At 47.6% G+C, this 18,627-nt stretch overlaps 1 protein-coding gene across 14 annotated transcripts in view; it reads left to right on the forward strand.

Annotated features, from left to right (window-relative positions):
- AGAP1 (ArfGAP with GTPase domain, ankyrin repeat and PH domain 1) overlaps positions 1-18,627 on the forward strand; it is a 550,828-nt gene that overhangs the window by 461,929 nt on the left and 70,272 nt on the right. For 7 of the 14 annotated variants that reach the window (XM_033424652.2, XM_033424661.2, XM_033424619.2 and 4 more), the window contains one exon: positions 6,656-6,730. The exons of the other annotated variants lie outside the window; for them this stretch is intronic. In XM_033424652.2, coding sequence (XP_033280543.1) covers positions 6,656-6,730 — 75 coding nt within the window. The remainder of the gene's footprint in view (positions 1-6,655; positions 6,731-18,627) is intronic. 14 annotated transcript variants of the gene reach the window in all.

Consider the following 18,627-nt stretch of genomic DNA (forward strand, 5'->3'; position numbering starts at 1 on the left):
TGGAAGCCCTCGGCAGTTTTCAAATCCTAAGAGCTGTAAAGAAGCCCCCGATACCGAAATTGTATTGGCTGTTAAGAAAGCAGTTACGAGTTATTGGAAATGGAATTAAAATTGTCTAATTAAGGGTCGATTCCTTATTTCGGAGTTCTGTTTGGTTTGGTATTTTGTCTTGTGTCCCGTGACTTCAAATTACGAAAAGAACACTCGTCTTGCTGGAAACGGGGAAGGATGAAGTTATTTTGCTTCCTGCACATTTGTCCTATTTTGCTTGGCCTCAGGTTTTGTTTAATCCTCTCAAAGGCCCTTTTAATGGACGTTTCAACATGACTACCTCTCTGTGTGGTAGCCTCTAGGAAACGACCATTATGTCAAGCCCCTTCACAGCTAAAGTAGTGAGTTCACATAGTGGAAGAATCTTCGGGGTTGCATCTTATGGGAAAAAAAGAAAAAAAACCCACTGCCTTTCTATAAAAGAACAGAACATTTACCCAGTCTTGTTGAGCACATGAATGTTCAGATGGCCGGCACAAAAGAAATCTCCAATCTCTAACCTCACAATGAAATTGCACCGACAAAAGATCGCGGGACACCGGGCGCACTAAAGTGGAAGGGACACAAAACCACAGCAGAATCCGACCCTGCCTGCAGAGGTTCCTGGGGGACTGCCTTTATCCAGCATCCTGGTGCCACGGTCCGGCTGTAATGCTCCAGGGAGCCCATGCAGTCCCCCCTGCACATGTGGCATTTATACTGATGGCATCTCTACAAATAAATAAATACACATCCGTTGTGGACGGGGAACAGTGCTATCAAACGAGGTTATCACGTGGCTCCTCCAAGAGGTAGAAGTTTACGCTCCCTGGAAGGAATGGAGACGGTTATTTGTTTCGTGCTGAGACAAGACAGTCTTAGAAATGAGTGGCACACCCTCGTCAAGCCAGCCCCTTCTTCCGCCTAGGTAGAAAGGTCCGATTAGTTCTCGTAATTGATTCTGAGGGCCGCAGCGTGCATTTCGCCAGCCCCGCTCGGTGCTCACCAGGGATGTAATTCATGCGCACTTGAGCGTCCAACATGGCTGACAAGGCTCGGACACACAGCTCCTGGCCGCATCATTTTTTAATCAGCTATCTGAGGAATATTTATCTAATCAACAGAGAGCGCTGTCAGAAGGAGACCAGAGGGGGCGCTAATACAGGTCTGTGACCTCCTGGTACTAGGATGGAGGAAGAGTTTAGGATAAAACCCTGCTCGTCTGAGCATGCCAGCAGACTGCAGAATATTTTTATTCCACTTGTAAAGAGCTAGTCAGAGGATTCTCGTGTTGGAGTTCTGCTGTGTGATTCGTTCTCAGACATTCATTCGCCGTAGTTAAAATTTTGTTGTTGCTGTTTTTAGAGAAACAGAATGACTTTTCCTTTAAAATAAAATTTTAAATGCCTCCTGATCATGACAGGAACTTGTATGAAAAGCTGTAGCTTCCAGAAATAAATCGGTGTGTAATAATTGGGGGTCGTTAACTCCAAATGATTCCAGCTACTCTTGGTAGAAAGCCGTAATTTGCACGTTTTCCCTTTCTCTCTGTTTCCTTTGAAAAGATGGTGACTGTCTGTTAGTAATTTCGAGGAGTTGAGTGTATGGTGGTATACCTCATACGGTCATCCGAGCACAAAAATCATCATTTATAACTCCCAGACACCTTAGAGAAATGTTCTGTGAATTCAGCTTCATATCAGCTTTTCTTCTTTAGATGTACGACTCAGGACGGGCAGCAGTTGGGAGCTGCGTGAGCTGGGTCACAGCCACCCACCTGCCAATCTGGTAGCGCACTGCCCCAGAAAATTAATCAGTGCAGAATGTGGACCTCAGGGCTGCGCTCAGGAGGGGACAGTGTCAAGAGACATGCCCCAGTGCGCACGCTCCTACACTGGTCACCGTTAGTACCAAAGTCACCTCTCTTTTTCCTCCCTTTGTAATTCAAAGATCACCTTAAAAATTCGGTTTTACTAACACCTTCAGTGTTCATACGCAAGAGGGCTCTTTATTAATTTTAAGGGGAAGTGACAATACCACTGTTACTATAGGGCGGTAAACTTTGTGTTTTCTTATCATGTGGGGCATGAGTACTGTCTTCACCTGCCTTTTGCAAAATTTTAATCCCCAGAAAATATCTTCCAACCAACCTAATGACGAGTTTCACCTCCTCCTCTGTTTTTAATTCTCAACCATCAGCTGTGTGTCCCGTGTGCCGCCTCTTGCTGTGATATTCACGTAGTAGTCTGGTGTTTAACCCAAGTTCACGGTTCACGTTTTGGCGCCATTATGGGGAGAATGCTACACTGTCCTGCTGAAGGCTCCCTTTCCTGGGTCTGCTGACGTTTCTGCCAACCCAGACTGGGGTTCAGAAAGTTCCATTTAACTTGCAGGCTGCAAGGAGAAGTGGCCCATCTCACCGTCTGCATTGGGGATGACAGTTGGTTTGCACTAGATCTGGGATTACGTGCTGTGGGGTTCTGTGTCCATTGAGAGGTTATGCATGTTCTCAAACACCGGACAAGATGCTGAGACATGTGCCATTTAAATAGTTATATAAGGCATCGTGGCAACTTGCTCACAGAAGAGACTCTTGTTTATCCAGTCAGCAGAACAGCAGAATGGAAAACACTGATGGAAAAGCCCACAGTCTGCTGCCTTTTTGTCCAAAACCAGGGGAGATCTTGTATTGAAGTAATAGTTTCATGAGAAATAACATGAGTGAGAAAAGCAAAGTAAGTTCATCTTTGTTTAAAAGAAAGAAACTATATTCCTGAAATATTTTTTAAAACAAAATTTTTTAATTAAAATAAAAATCATCCAGAAAATTTAGTCATTTGAGCTAGTCCACACGACGTCCTCAAGAAACACCGTCTAGATTACCGCAGTTTATTTATCCATTCACTTACTGAAGGACGTCTTGGGTGCTTCCAAGTTGGGGCAGTATTATACAGCACCTAGAAGAAATGAGCTATCGGGCTTCCCCGGTGGCGCAGTGGTTGAGAGTCCGCCTGCCGATGCAGAGGACACGGGTTCGTGCCCCGGTCCGGGAAGATCCCACGTGCCGCAGAGCGGCTGGGCCCGTGAGCCATGGCCGCTGAGCCTGCGTGTCCGGAGCCTGTGCTCCGCAACGGGAGAGGCCACAGCAGTGAGAGGCCCGCGTACCACAAAACAAAACAAAAAAAAGAAATGAGCTATCAATCAAGCCATTAAAAAGACACGGAGGAAAGTTAGATGCATATGACTAAGCGAAGGAAACCAGTCTGAAAAGGCTGCCTATTGTATGATTCCAGCCATATGACATTCTGGAAAAGGCAAAACTGATGAAAAGATCAGTGGTTGCCAGACCACGGAAGATTTTTAGGGCAGTGAAACTCTTCTGTCTGATACTATAAGGGTGGATGCATGTCACTATACATTTGTTCAAATCCACAGAAAGTATAACACCAACAGCGAACCCTCACGTAAACTATGGACTTGGGGAAATAATGATGCGTCAGTGTGGGTTCATTTATTCTAAGAAATGTACCACTCTGGTGTGGGATGTTGATATTGGGAGAGGTTGTGTGTGGGGTGAGTAGGGGGTGGACAGCAGCTACGTGGCAACTCTCAATATTTTGCATCCAATTTTGCTGTGAACCTAAAACTTCTCTAAACAGTAAAGTTTATTTTAAAAAAAAGAATCACCGTCTATTCCAAAGGCCTGCGGTCACGGGGTGCTGCCAGCATGACGGCCGTGCGTGTGCTGGTCAGTGGAGCTCGGCATCCAGCCCGCGGCAGCAGGTTGGATAATTCCTGGGTCCGTTTGCTGCGGTGTCCTCGTTTCCTTTAGCGGTGAATCCAGGCAGCAGCATTGCACATAACCAGAGATTTTATTGATGATAATATGATTGTATTTTCCCGTTGAGAAGCTTCTAAACAAGTGGACTTAGAGCAATCAATGCCCCAGGAGACAAATGCACGTCTCAGGACCTTGGTATCAGCCAGAAAAAGTCCATTCGTTTAAGAGGAAGAAAAAGGCATGACATTTTACACATTAAAATTGATTATTTCATCAATAGGTTAATAGAAAACCAGGCTGCAAGTTCACGTCCTGCTTATATATCCATATGGTAATGGGAGACTGGGGTATGAAAAATGCAAGGCGGAAAGCAGGCAGGAAAGAGGTTTTCTGCACCAGAGCTCCCCTCCCTTGCACAGAGGTGCCCAGCCCAGATTCTGCCTATTTATATGTAAATGCTTTAGAAAGAGGTAACTTTTTCCACTGAGGAGTGCAGCCTCTGTGGCCACGACTTTCTGGAACTTGTGAAACATGGGCCAAGACGCCAGAGCTCGGGCTATTGAAATAATTAAGCACACGCTTAATTCTGTGAATGTCTCAGTTATACGAGGAACTCGGTAAATATCCACTGAACATTTCCAAAGTAAACACTCGAAAACCGTGACCGGTTTCCTTTGTCTCGAATGACATTTGTAATAGTGGGTGTACCTGAGACTCCCGTTGCCGTGTGTGGTGTTACCTGGGACAGGTAACCTTATAGATAAGATACCTTAAGGATGTAGAGATAAGGGAAACTTCTCCACTGATGGAAAACTAAATTTAGACGCATATACTATAGAAGGGTCTCAGTCACCAACCTTACTAGGTTAGAGATGACATTTCTTTTTTTGTTTTTTTAAATTTATTTTATTGAAATATAGTTGACTTACAATGTTGCGTTAATTTCTGCTGTACAGCAAAGTGATTCAGTTAACACATATATATACATTCTTTTTCATATTCTTTTCCATTATGGTTTATCACAGGTTATTGAATATAGTTCCCTGTGCTATACAGTAGGACCTTGTTGTTTATCTATGCTATATATAATAGTTTGCATCTGCTAACCCCAAATTCCCAAGACATTTTTTATTAAATTATTTGGGTTTTCAAGCCACAAGGTCATTGTTAGTTGTTTAGTTATAGCTTCACTTTTTCTCATTTCGAATCAGGTGACAGCTAACTCACAGCTAGTTTGTACTCTCATTAACATAAAATTTGCCTCCTGATTATACAGTACCGTTTTGGAATTGCGTTGGTTCCCTTCCGTGTTCCTGTTTCTCGCGTGTATCTTATATTGTCACCCCAGAGCAATCCAATGTGCACCAAAGTGCTTGAGGTTCGCTCCAGCAGCAGAACCCCTTGTGAAGACCGGGGGTCTGGGGTTCTGGGAAGACCTGAAGCCTCCACCGTACTAGTTGAGGTTGAGTCTTTTGGCCTTAATGCTACCAAAGGCAAGAACAGCCAATCTGTCCTAAGCCAGGAATGCTTTGGGGTGAGAGAGCTGGCCACTGGCCAGCGCATGCCTCGCTTTTTGGTCAGCCTGTGACCGAGTGGGTTAGCCTAGCTTTCTGCGGTGAGCTTCAGACACACCTGCGGAAATGCACACACCTGCCTCGCCAGGTGAGCGCTTCTTACCTGCATTAAACAAGTGGTTATCCAATGAAAGCCGCGTGCAAGGTTTGACGAGTTTCTCTTCCCGGCTGTGGAAGTCAGAAGAGACAGATGGTCCGATTATGCCCCTTCTTCAGGAGCGTGGGTGACTGTGGCCGTCACCGACCACGCTGTCCGTGCAGCCCTTGGATCTGTGGCCGGATGTGTAGTCACATTAGCCTGAAGACTTGCTCCTCAAAACCCTGTTTAACTCTGCTTTTTACAACGTGTCTCCTCTGAAGGGCTGGCAGGAGGCAGCCTCTTGGCCACAGGTGTCTGCATTCCCGAGTGGGGGGTTGGGAGGGCGGAGGAGGTGAGGAGGTGTCAGTGGAGAAGAGGGTCCGCGGAGGTGGGAGGGGGACATCTCACCCCTGTTAGTCACAGCACGCCGTGTCAGCCGTGGGCATGTCATGCCTGTGTTAAACTTGTCCCGCACTTCACTTCTGAACCCAGGGCTGCTCTGTGGGTAACTTGGTATTTGTCTTTTTCTCTCGGACGCTTTCTTCAGTGAGCTGAGAGCTTAAGGAGGCACGTGCTCTGTGGGTTCCTCCATTCAGAGCCTCCAGCCTCCTCCCCATAGGAAGGAGAATGGACCACCCTTCAACCACAGCAAGATGGTAGTCGAGTTTTGCTAGTGTAGGTTCCTGTCCAGATCAAAATACGTCTGGGGAGAAAGTACTTCATTTTTTAACAGCTCTGGGCGTTGCACACTTCCCATCTGTAGCATACACAGGAACGGCTAATCACTAGAGTCCCTTCTGATTTGACATGCTCCCAGCGTTTTGCCAAATCAGAGGGCTTATGGCGACCGGCCTCGTAGCTCCTTCAAAAGATGCTACCGGCCCCCAGGGAAAAGACCAGCTTTGCCCTGTCTTGAGTAGCCGCGTGTGGAACCCAGCAGGGCGAAAGGGGTGCATGGGCTTCCTTGCCTGGGCGTTTGTTGGATTCTGTGCAAAGCTAAGGATGCTTTTTTGGCCTTCCTCTGCCCTTCCTGAGTTTTCTCTGCGCTTTGGGGTGGTGAGGCCCGGCCGGGAGGCCGGAGGTGACGTCACGTGCTACTTGGACATTTCTTTTCTCCCCTTTTCATCTGTTTCTTTTCCTTTTTGTTTTCTCTCTTGTTCCCCCTCTCCCCTATCTGCTCTCGGGATGCAGCCAAACGCAAAGCATGGAAACTAAACCGTGTTGGTAGCCTGCGAAATATCCACAACAGCAGCACCAACACCGAAGGTAACGCCGCCCCTCCCCCCCTCCCCCTCCACGCCGCGTCCTCCCAGCCTTCCTGCCTCCCTGCCTCTCCAGCGCACAACTGGAAATGCGATTCGCCCAAAGCCGCATGCACCCTGATTGTGTTTGCACAGTCATTCCCGTGGTCTTTCCATCTTTTTGTTTGTGTGTTTTATTTTCCCATTCATGTTCCTTTCAGCTTACTTAAATTTTGACCTTTCCCTTGCAGTCGTAGTGATGTTTAAATTACTTCACAAACCTATTTTCTTCTCTTTTTTCTTTTCCTTTATACATGTGAGCACTCAATGTAATATTTCCCAAGTTATTACAGTTTTTAAAAGTGTTAGTATCAGGTGTAATGATCTGTAGCCAAATACAGTAGTGTGCTGTGACATTTAAGTAACAGTCTTAATTTGTTTTGTGGAAACATTCTCCATAATGCTCTCTGCAGCTCTAATACAGAGGCAGCCAGGCCCGGGTCATTTGCATGGCCCGCTCTTGCTTGTAAATTCAGTACATTGTTGTGTCTCTAAAGGTCGTCTGGTGCCAAAGTTCACAAATTGACTTGCGTTGCTTTTTCACCGAAGACAGCCGTCATTGCTTTTGTATAATAGCAGATTGAATTTCCCCCCACCCCAGCCTTCATTTGAAACAACACAATTATAAATTGCCCTTTTTTTTATGATTACAAATGTCAAGGGTCAGAATTATTTTGATGCCAAGCAAAGGAAAACCACCCCCATCAGCCCGAGCCCTTGTAAGGGAGGCTGGCGTACGATACGTGTGATGCAAAATAGGTCACAATCCAGTGATCTCGGGATAATAGGGGGACTTTTTTTTTCACTTAAATGCAAGCCAAATGGGTCAAGTAATCGCAAGCTCGTGCCCTAACACTAATTGACTTATTTGGGGGTGATTATAACTGTAATATTTTTCTTAATGTCACTGTGTTCTGGGCTGTTGGTTTTAGCAATTGGCCAGCAGTGGCATTACATCTCTTGTAAATTTTAAATTGCACACTATTTCTGTAAACAAGTCCCCCTCTTCACATCCCAGTCATTAACCTTTGCTGATTTATATCACCATCCTTTTTTCCTTCCTTTCACAATTACTCCTGTCTCGCCACTGAAAGCCCTGCTCTCAGCCAGAAGGAAAAAAAAAATGAATCCGGAAAACAAAACTACATTTTCACGATGGCTTGTTAAAGACCTGTTTTTAATCATAATTTGTTTTTTCATTCCTCAAGGGGAAACGGTCGTCTGTTAAGGTACCAATGGAACTTGACCCCCCGGTATCTTCTTTCAAAGCACTCGTTTAAGAGAGACAAAATGAGAGAGGAAAAGAACAGAATTTTAGAAACAGTCACATGCAGTATTATGTCTTGTTGTCTTTTAAAGGGTATTAAGTATTCTCATTCACTATTTTTTAATGTTGGTGTTTCAACTTAGAGTGCGTAATCATTTCTCTCCCCTGTGTCCGTATCAGATATGCTTTTCTTTTGTATGTGTGTGCATTTATCACAACAAATGTGTTTACTGACTTACGGCCTTTAAAAAATATTTGTGAGGTCTGGTTTTACCTGTGGTTATTTACAAAGCTGGGGGGCAGGAGGAGGCAGGCAGACAGCCCCCCCGAGACTTGCTGTTGGGGATCTTCCTGGAGACGCTGGCAGGGAGGTGTCTCACGACAGGTGTGACAGTTTGCAGAAGTGGGAACTTCTCAGCCTTGACCAACCAGGTAACCTGCAACACTGCCCTGCCCAGCCCTCCTGGGTGGGGAGGGACCATGATGCTCTCTGCTGTCTGAAATCTGTAAATACGGTTAACACTACCCACTCAGGGTCCCTCGTCAATGGCCAATGCTACGCAAGGCAGTCCTGAAGATACTGGAGTAAATAATGACTAGTCTCCTTCACATTTTCTTTCATTTCTCTTCGGCATTCGATTACATTTATGAATCTTCAGTTAAGCGACATGACCATTCTTCATTTACTTTAGGTTTCTTTCGAGATTAATGTCTGTCTGCATCCAGTCTCATTTCATACAGCTTTCAGTATGATAGTACTGAATTCATATAATTATATAACATAAATTATCAGAATGCCTTTCTGATTTCCGGTCTTTTGCTATATGATGTCATCACAACTTCTCTGTCTATAAAATCATCCTTTCGGAAAATTCATATCCCGAACATTCTAACTTTTCTCGTAACCTGAGACCTTGAGTGTTCCACTAAGTACACCCATCCCCAAATGGACTGGTTTTTAAACTGGTCCACTTGAGTAATCTGTTCAGAGGTACCCACAAAATATTGTTGACACCAGAGTTTCTTATAGAGGAAGTTAGGACTTGAGGGGGGAGAGGGGAGAGTGCCCGCTGTGCGCCAGGCCCTGTCCTAGAAGCATGTCCACGCCCCTCAGTCCAGATCTAGAGAGAACAGCCCAGACGTTACAGGACTCACCCGAGGATTCAGGCTGGTGAAAGACAGGTAGGACCAAGACATGAACCTGATGGTCTTTCTCCAAAGCCCTTTTATTCTTACGTTCATCGTTCTGGCCTCTGTGCTACATTATCTCATCGAATCTTCACTGGCAGGTAGGTGCTTCGTTACAGATGAGAAGTTGGAGTTTCAACAAGTCAAGTGATATTCTGCAGGACGAGTAGCTGGCATCTTCTGGAGATAGGACATATGCCCAGATCTCTCAGCTCCAGGACCCACTCCTGGGTGCTCATGGAAATGGTCAAAGATGGACGTCAGGAGTGATAAAAACGAATTAAACCAAACTAATTAGGGAAGCACATAGACAGGATTAGAAAACAAACAAAAATATGTTTCTCTTCCCCTTTTTTTTTTGTCCATTGGGCTAATTATCTCTGAAACCAAGCTGGAAACCTCATTGGTGTGTATTGTATTGCCCTAATTTTAAAATCTTTGTTACTTTGTAACAATTCAGCTCTTTCCCAGGGTTGGTGAAATTTAAGTTCCTTCCACAAGAATGCAACTTTAACTTTTCCATCTCGGAAGCCTGCGGACTGCGATGGAAAGTTTATTTATGCTGTGATTCTCCAATTCGTAGCTGCCTCCTAAGCCACGAGGAAAATGTATATCAAATCGGGTGGATGAGGCTGGACTTGGGAATGTTCGACTCCACTGGAAACATTTTTCTCAGACCCGAGCAGAAGGTGGACGTTGTGTAGAAGGACACGTGGCAGGGCGGCCGGCTGGCGGTCTGTGAGCAGTGTCGCCCAGGAGGGATCACACAGACTCTGTGCGGGTGTCCTCAGGCCTCTCCTTCCCTGCGCTGCTGGGGACAGGGCGGACCATCACCCACCGTGAGTTGGGCCAACAGCAGACTCTTCCGGGGTGTTTCAGCTCTCCTTGCTCCTGCAGAGGAAGGCACGTGATGAAGCGTAAATGGGTAAAGAAGAGATGTATTGGGGAATGAGGGGCGTTTCCTGGGGTGTCAGGCCCACCCACGTTGTATGCATCCAACAGGCCGCGCCACGCAAGTACCAGCCGGGTTCAGTATAGCCCAGAGTCCCGACTCAGCCCTGCTCGTAGAGTCCGTGTCCCTGGATCTGGAACTTGCCCCAGAGACAGGCCTGTGAAGCCTGTTTGGGGTCCCCTGCCACAGCGTGGTGGCCCAGATGGATGAACTCAGAGGTGCCGGACACTGTTGCCAAACAGGCCGCACCGTGGAGAAACACGAGTCTCCTTTTGGAGAACACACGTGGTGGGCATCGTTCGTCCCTCGGGCCCAGGTCAGGACTGGCACCCCCTTCCTCCATCAGATGGCCAAGACCATCCCTTCTGTATGAGCAAATGAGAACGGGCCTTTCCCATGGCCGGCCTAGCTCCGTGATGCTCTCTCCACCCCCCGGTGTCCACAGTCACAGATCTGAGACGTCCACCTCATTCCAGTCTAGTTAAATTACAGATGATGATCACACTGTCCCTCCTGAGCCGGTGACGGGCCTGCCCAGGTCTTGGGTTCCTGCTACAGTGTGGGTACCCAATGCTGGGCCCAGGCAGATGGAGGGGACGGGCTGACGGTCAGCCCAGGCGGGTCAGGCAGGGTGAGGGAGGAGTTGCAGCGAGGCCCTGGGTGCCCTGCGGGTTTAGTGGAGTGCGAGACTACGCTGGATTCAGGGGTCTCGGAGTCATGATGGCCTGCAGGGCTGAGTACTCAGACTTCCTGGCGTCCTGTCGTGTGGCTCCCCAGTAACCCCTAAGAGTGCTCGTGTCCTTGATCTTTTACAAAAGGAGAAACCAAGGCACAGAGGGGGCAGTCAGGAGCCCCAGGAAGGCACGCTGGCACGTGGAGACCGTGGCATGTGGGCTAGGTGTTCGGGTCAGAGCTGCAGCTGAAGCCCGGATGAGGGCTCAGCAATGGACGTGGAGCACACATCCCCGTCGGGACCGTGACGCCCAGCAGACGCCTGTCACCGCAGTGGAGGAAAAAGGCCTGAGCTGGTGTGACGAGTCATGCTGTCCTTCTGAAGGACTGCAGTGTCCGAATGCAGTGCCCACCCCAGACCCCAGCAGCTTTCCCCGAGCCCCGTGTGCCTGCAGGCCTGTGCGGGGCCACCGTCTGAGGCCACCTTCCACGCTCGGGCTGGGCTCTTCTTCACCCTAAGTCATTCACATACTTGCAGTCCAACCCTGGTTCCTGATCAGAAGCCGCGCGACCTTGGGTTCGTGAGCGGCGGTGTGCACGGTGGTTTCAAGCCCAGACTCTTGAGCAGATGGTACTGGTCTGGTTCTCACGTCCCCACTGCTTAGCTCTAACCTTGGGGTCATTCCTGTGCCCGCTCTCTACCTCAGTCTCCCCATCTGTAAACTGGGGACAGTCAGTGAGGTCATCTATCCAGAGGCCGGTAACACGGTGCCCACGGTCGCCACTGCCACTGCTGCTAGCGTCAGGAGCGCCAGGGAGTCTCTACGGCAAAGAGGATTCAGATGCTTGAGCGCCATTTACGTAGTGAGGAGCAGAGATTCGGCAGGAAACGTTGCCCCTGAAAATGTAAGATGGGATTTAAAAGTCAAACTTCTTTTTTCCCAGACTTTTTTCACTACCCTTCCCCAGTTGCATTTTACTCTCATCCTCCAAAGAACCGTCAGATGTAGAAATTGGGTTTTTGAGTCCAGTATGCCTGTATCCGATCCCAGCTCCGCCACTTCCGAGCTGTGTGAATTACTGGGGTTGCTGGGTGTCTCCTCCCCTGCTTAGTTTTCTTTCTCCAAAACAGAGACCGTAAAACCTACCTCGAATGACAATTGAAGAAGAAATTGAGAGAGGCGGACGAAGCCCTTACCAGGGAGCTGGGCACACGGCGAGGGTGACCGCGGTGGTTGCTGTGAAACTCACAAATGCTTACGTCATGGAAAACCATCTCCAGGAACACAGTGCGTGGAGCACACGGGTTTTAGGCCTGTGGAATGTGTCCGTGCAGGCAGGGCAAGATGGGCCAAAGCCAGCACTCGTCAAGCATGAATGGCACAGGTTAAGATCTCATGCAGATAAATTCAGATTTAGGAAAGAAACCCTTTGAGCACTAGCTCCAGGACTGACTCTCTGGGGAGAGATGCAAGACTGCGGGTATTTCCAGCCCTCAACTTTTAAAAGAATGATGAGGTTGACAGTCGTCCACGCGCTGAGCCGCAACCGGGAGAGAAGAGCTGGGGGCGGAGGCAGCGTGGAAGGTTCTGGAGCCTGCCAGTCCAAGTCTCCCCATCCCCACCCCAGGCTCTGAGCAGAGGAAGGGCCCTGGGCCCCATGTCCCTGTGATTAGGAGAGCAGGGGACCTCTGAAAAGTGCTGAATGTAAGTTAGAATGAGTAACAAACGGTAAGCGTGTAGAGCAACCCGGTAAATGACAACAGGGGCCTCCAGGTTTGCTCTTTCTAAACCGAAAGCTTGGGCCTCGAGCTTTCCCGGGGTGCCTGGGCCTGAGCAGGTGCCAGAAAACATGTTAACACATCCGTCTTCTGCCTCCTGAGAGGTTTTCAGTTTGGGATCCAATCGTTTATTTTTTTCAGGAGTTTTATTTTAGACACTCTCCTTAATTTCAGGGAACACGTGGCCCCCTATGGTTCCGGAAGCACCAGCTTTGGTGCTGCCTGGTTCTCCGGCTGCCCTCCCGCCTCTGTCTAATGTGTTTGGAAAATCAGAACTTCCTTTGTGTTTCCTGAGGATCTCCCTGTGATAACATTTAGCAGTAAACAGTCCTCACTCGGTGCCCTCCTCTGGGGTCTCACTTCTTCACAAAATCAATCCTACTCTTGTCCTACATTAAACCACAGTACACCACCTCCGTTGGACTCTGGGCTAAACAAAGATATTTACCAAGTTGAGAGCTTGCAAAAATATTTACCCAAGAACCATGACCTGTGTGTGTTTGTAAAGACCAAAAAACGATGTTTTCTTTTTGTTGAAAATGAACAGCTCAAGTGGAAGAGGGCATTTTTTTTAACTTGTCACTTTTTTGCCATAGGTCTTGGCTCTGCACGGTCCTGGAGCAAATCCTTCACATTTATCTTTTCTTACAAAAATGGGAGGAAAAATCGAAAATGGATAAAATCTGACTTTCAGTATTGTGGTGGGTTTGGGGCTGAAATCTTAAACGTGTGTCGTTTTCATCATAATTGGGCAAAATATCTAAACCACATGCTTATTTAATATATGCTTTGAAAGCAGAAATATTGAAGTGTTTTACAAATTGTGGGACTCTTCAGAATTAGCATAAAAGCCTGGGGCTGTGTTTGACCAAGCCTGGCGTAATCTCGAAGGGTGTATGTAGATAGTGGGGGACCTGGGGAGGGGGCAGAATAGCAAACACATTCCATCTCGGTTTCCAACTTAGATGAATTGATAGTGGCTACCTGGAGGACTGGGCTAGGAAAGATTCTGAGGCTCCCTCAGGCCCTTTGGGGTCAGTGATGAAGGTCCTCCCTGGCAAAAGAAAGGGAGGGACAGCCTTTGTCATCCCAGTCAGTCCCTGCTGGCGCCTCCTTGGACCACAGAGCTGAGACCAGCAGGGTGAAGTGGGCAGCTCAGCCCCAATTAGTAGATGGCAGAGTGGGAAAGGCCCCAAAAGCGGGAGTGAGGACCCCAAAAATGGGAGCCCAAGACCCCAAGGACACGAAGGAAAGAGAATGTGGAGATTCAGGCAGAAACGGAGAGAAACCCATTGCAAATACTCGTTAAGGAGGAAAAGCCCCTTGACCGGTGGTTTGAGTTGCTGTATCATCAGGGTGCTGTGCTGTACCCTAAAACAAAAGTCCCAGTTCTGCGACAACAGAAGTCACAGGTGGAGACGACAGCGATTTCCCTGCGAGCCTTGGCTATTTGATGGTCAGATCATTTTTAAATGGTGACCATCTAGAAGCCTCTGGGCTTGGTGGACCCTTTGGCCACCTCTGCCAGTGGGCACATGGCCCCTCCGTGCTGGACACTGTCATCTCTGCACCATTTAAATAACAGGTTTTCATCATGTTTGTCATTAAATGTGTCGGGAAGGACACTTAGCCTCGTGGACAGAAATAGGCATCCGGGTCTGGGTTCCAGGTTTGCAGGGGAGCCCGGGAACGCGGACCCAGATTCCTCATCCCGCCAACGAAGAAAGTGGGATGAGTGACCTCTGCAGACACTTTGGGTTCTTGTAAATTCAGAAGAGAAACAAATCTCAGCCTCCCCGTACACAGTACACCTGCATCTCGCAGGCATTTTTGAGCCGTTGTGCATCAAATGGGCACAAGGGTCCGGATCCTTGGCCTTTGCAGAAGTACAGCGCAATGGTTCTGGTCCCAGATCTCCTGCCCCTCAAGACAGAGGTATGCATCTGTCCGTCTTCCTACCCTTCCACCCGCTCCCCCAAAAGGCATCCTTGTCAGATGTCTGCTGTTGAAAGCAACCTCAAATGTAAATGAGTTACAGCTGTGTTTAGCCCTTTAACCCTTTGCCTGCTAGGATTCCGCAAAAATAATTGATGACTGATTGGCCCATTAACCTTTAAAAAAAAAAAAGTTTGGCAGCCCGGACTTGTGTAATGAGGAGGGATTCCTTGTGAAATCAGTCTGGTGGCTGAGTTGCTTGCCCCTAAGGAGGCGAAATTAGCCCCACGGGGCCTCGTCTGCATAGAAACTGGACGCAATTAGTGTAATATCCGGTGTTATTAATGTCGTTTGGAATAATTGGGCAGGTTGATTTCGACAGGTTCATGGTGCTAAAATACTATTATAGTGGACCTTTCCACAGCTAAACCGTTAAACGGAAAATTGTTTAAATCCCTATGAGCCCAATCACAGAACTTTATTAAACCACTAAGCCCTGGAATGCCAAACTGGGAAACAACATGGTTTCTTTTCTTTTCGGGCTCTGGGTGTGGCAGGCTTTGATTTTTTTATGATGGCGGGAATCTGGGGGATTGAATGTTGATGATCACCTGTGTATCTAAAACTAAGAAACCTCCTGTAACATAGATGTCATCAGGAATTTCTACAGCCTGAATTCTATTTTTACAGAATGAATTACATATAAGCTGCTGTAATTGTCACAAAGAGTCGGTTTGTGTCAGTGAACCGAAACCACTTGAAACGTAGCCACTGTTCGTCCTCACCTTCTGAGCTCTCATTCTTCACATTTTAAGTGAGGGTAACATTGGAGAGTAATGCTCCGTCTGTCTTTCTGACTGATTGGCCCCCCACTGCCAATTATTATTTTTATCATTTTTTTATCTAGTTGCTGATACTAAAATAGCATCACAGTGTCACTTCAGAATGTGATGGGATCCTTCTGGTCCACTGGTGGTTTGAATAGGGCTGTATCGTCTGATAGAAATTCTTGTTTGAACGTGAGGAGGAGCTTATGTTGTGACTGTTCTGTCCACACAGAGGAAGGGGTGATATTTAGGTCCCCAGATGTACTGTTTACTTAATGAGTGTTCATGGTCAGTGCCATGATACAGAAATATAAGCCAGGATTAAATCTAGAGATTTGCCAGGTGTTGATTCAAGAAGATGACCAGGCAGCAGCTTGGAGGCTCCCATCAGGGCTAGATCTTTTCTCCACCGGATTAGTTAGAACTGGATTTGGAAGTGACAGAAATATAAAGGGATTTAGGTAAAAAAGAATGGATTCATTTATCCAGTCCAACTGTAGGACAGGCAGCTGGGCTGGCTGCAGGGACCCAGGAACCTGGCAGGTATCGGGTCCATCCCATCCCTGCTTCTCTCTGCTGGTCAGCAGTGTTCTCACCTGTCCACAGATAGTGGCCTAGATAGCAGAGGCTTTCCTTTCCGTGGATAACTTGTGAGCTGTGTCTTGTTCAGTCCAAGATAAGAGGAAGGAGGCTCTGTGACCCCAGCTCAGATAAGAAAACCTGGAGTAGGACATTTGGGTGATGTGCCCCCCACTAGGACAGATCAGTGGCCAAGAGCCTCCCATGCTCTGATTGTCCTGGTGTAGCTGGGACCGTTCTTCCTTCCCGTGCAGACCAATCACTGGCCACAGAGCCAGATACGCAGGAAGATGGAAGCTGGAATGTCCCCAGCTTAGACTGCTACATCCATGGCATCATGTCCCCTAGCATTCTCCAGACGTGACCAGTTAAAAAGAAATATGACACTAGCGACAAGCTGGTTAGGGGTTTCTGGGGAAATTACCTTTAAAAGACCCTGGCAGCTTGCTCTTCTGACATCAGGAGTGAGGGAAAATAACAGAAAAGGTCACTGGGAAGTGGGGAGACCCATCCATCTCCTGCTGGACACCCTAGGAGAACTTTTTTTTTTTACTGTTTTATTTTTGAGAAACAAAGCACTGCTGGCCACCTCGAGAGAGGAAAATAATCAGACTGAATGAGACGATGCCTGTGACGGCCTTAGCATTTTTCCTGACACGAACTTGGTATTATTCTTTTTTATATTTATTATTCCAGGCAGTAGATTCATTACAAAGAAACAAGTAGTCCTTCATGGAAGTCATATGTAACATGATTAAAAATGCAACTTCTCTATAATCCTTGGTTTTTTGTTTTTTTCTTTTTTGATCTTAGGAGGCAGAGGAAAGTCATAAGGCAGGTATAATTTCGTTCTGAAACTCTAACTGTATCTGTAAGTGTTAACACATTACCCTCCCTCAAAAAGAAAAAAAAAAAGCCACGTACAGACAGTACCCTGGGAAACACACGAAAACTTAAGCATCAGCTGGATTTCATTGATGCTGGTGGTATAGAGTGATTACAACTAAACTCCATGCCCAGATTTTAATCCCTTACTCAGGAAACGGGGAATCCTAGCTAACCGGCTTCTTATAAAGACATCTTCACCGGGGCCTGAAATCCAAAGGAAGGCTTGGAGTAGCACCCCTGTGGGGCTGCCTCTGTACTGAAACGGTGTTAGGGGGCGGTTCCATCCCCTCCTCCCTGCCTTCTCCATGGTGAGCTGGGCCCCCGTCCTCCAGGTAGCCCTGATGTTCGCATCCACAGTTCAGCAAGGAGCCCCTCAGTGTGGCGCACCTGGGAGAGGCCAGCCCAGGAACAGAGGCACCATCAGAGGCCTTTCTGTTTGAGAGCTGTTGCCAGACCCTGTGTGGACAAGACTGGAGAGGAGTGTCCCCTGCCTCTCCAGGGCTAGGCCAAGCCCTTCGGTTAAAACAATAAATATTTCGCAAAAGAACGCTTGGTCAGTGTTTCACTGCATAGTGAGCTGCTACAGCGTGAAGAGCCTTGACCACAAGTCCTGACACGTACCTGAGTACATGTGCACGCTTCAGAGCCCTCAGAAGCAGACAACTCGTACACAGACGGTCACGGCCATCACCGCTTATTGATGCAGCTGACTTGGTCACCGAAGTATTGGGACCGTAGGTTCTGATTCCCCTCTTCATTATTCGTATAATTGTGTGCCTTTCCAGACTGACAGTCACCCCACTGGCCTACCCCCTCCAAAAGGAAACTGTCTCAGATGAAGCACGTGTGGAGCGCTTGCACCATTGGTTCTTAATCAGGATGTGAAACGTGGCTGTGCTTTCCAGGGTCATCCAGTTGTGTTCACGGGGCTCACCGTTCCAATCCCAACCTTTTCTCATGAGCTGCTCTCCACCAGGCTGGGGGCATGGGATGTCCTGCATCTTTTTGATCTTTTGAGCCTTCCTGGTGTTTCGTTATTGTTAGTGAATCAGCCAGGGTTTCGTCTTCCAGAGACAAGCATGAAACCTCTCTGGCCACTCCCAAGCTTGGGTTAATCTATCACGTCGAATGCAGTGTGGAGTCTTCTCTTTACCACCTGTTACCAGAGACTGCAGGTTCCGAGTCATCCTCTGTGTTGCTACTTTTAGGGAATTATTTGGCTTACTCACATTTCTTTGCATCTCTCTTTCCCTACCTCACAGATGGAGAGAAATGAATTTATAAACCTATATTTTAAACGTGATTTCTGTTAGATCCTCATGTACAGAAATGCAATTAACGTTTCATTATACTGGTCTTAAATCTTGCCCATTTACTAACTGCTACCCTTATTTCTTGACATTTGTATATTCCTTGGGGTTTCCTGTGTAAGCAATCTTGTAATCTGTGAATGACAGTTTGGTGTCTTTTATCTTTCCAGTCTCCGGATCTGTCACTTCCCTGTTTTGTTTCACTGCACCGGCCAGCAGGGCTGAACAGGGGCTGGTACCGTGAACATTTTGGCCTTGAGAGCCCTTGACCTGGTGTGAAATGATTGCTTCTAACATTTCATCCTTAAGAATAATGGTTGGGCTTCCCTGGTGGCGCAGTGGTTGAGGGTCCGCCTGCCGATGCAGGGGAACCCCGGTCCGGGAAGCTCCCACATGCCGCGGAGCGGCTGGGCCCGTGAGCCATGGCCGCTGAGCCTGCGCGTCCGGAGCCTGTGCTCCGCAAC

This window comes from Orcinus orca, chromosome 7 (genome assembly GCF_937001465.1).
Source record: "Orcinus orca chromosome 7, mOrcOrc1.1, whole genome shotgun sequence".
Classification (NCBI taxonomy): domain Eukaryota; kingdom Metazoa; phylum Chordata; class Mammalia; order Artiodactyla; family Delphinidae; genus Orcinus; species Orcinus orca.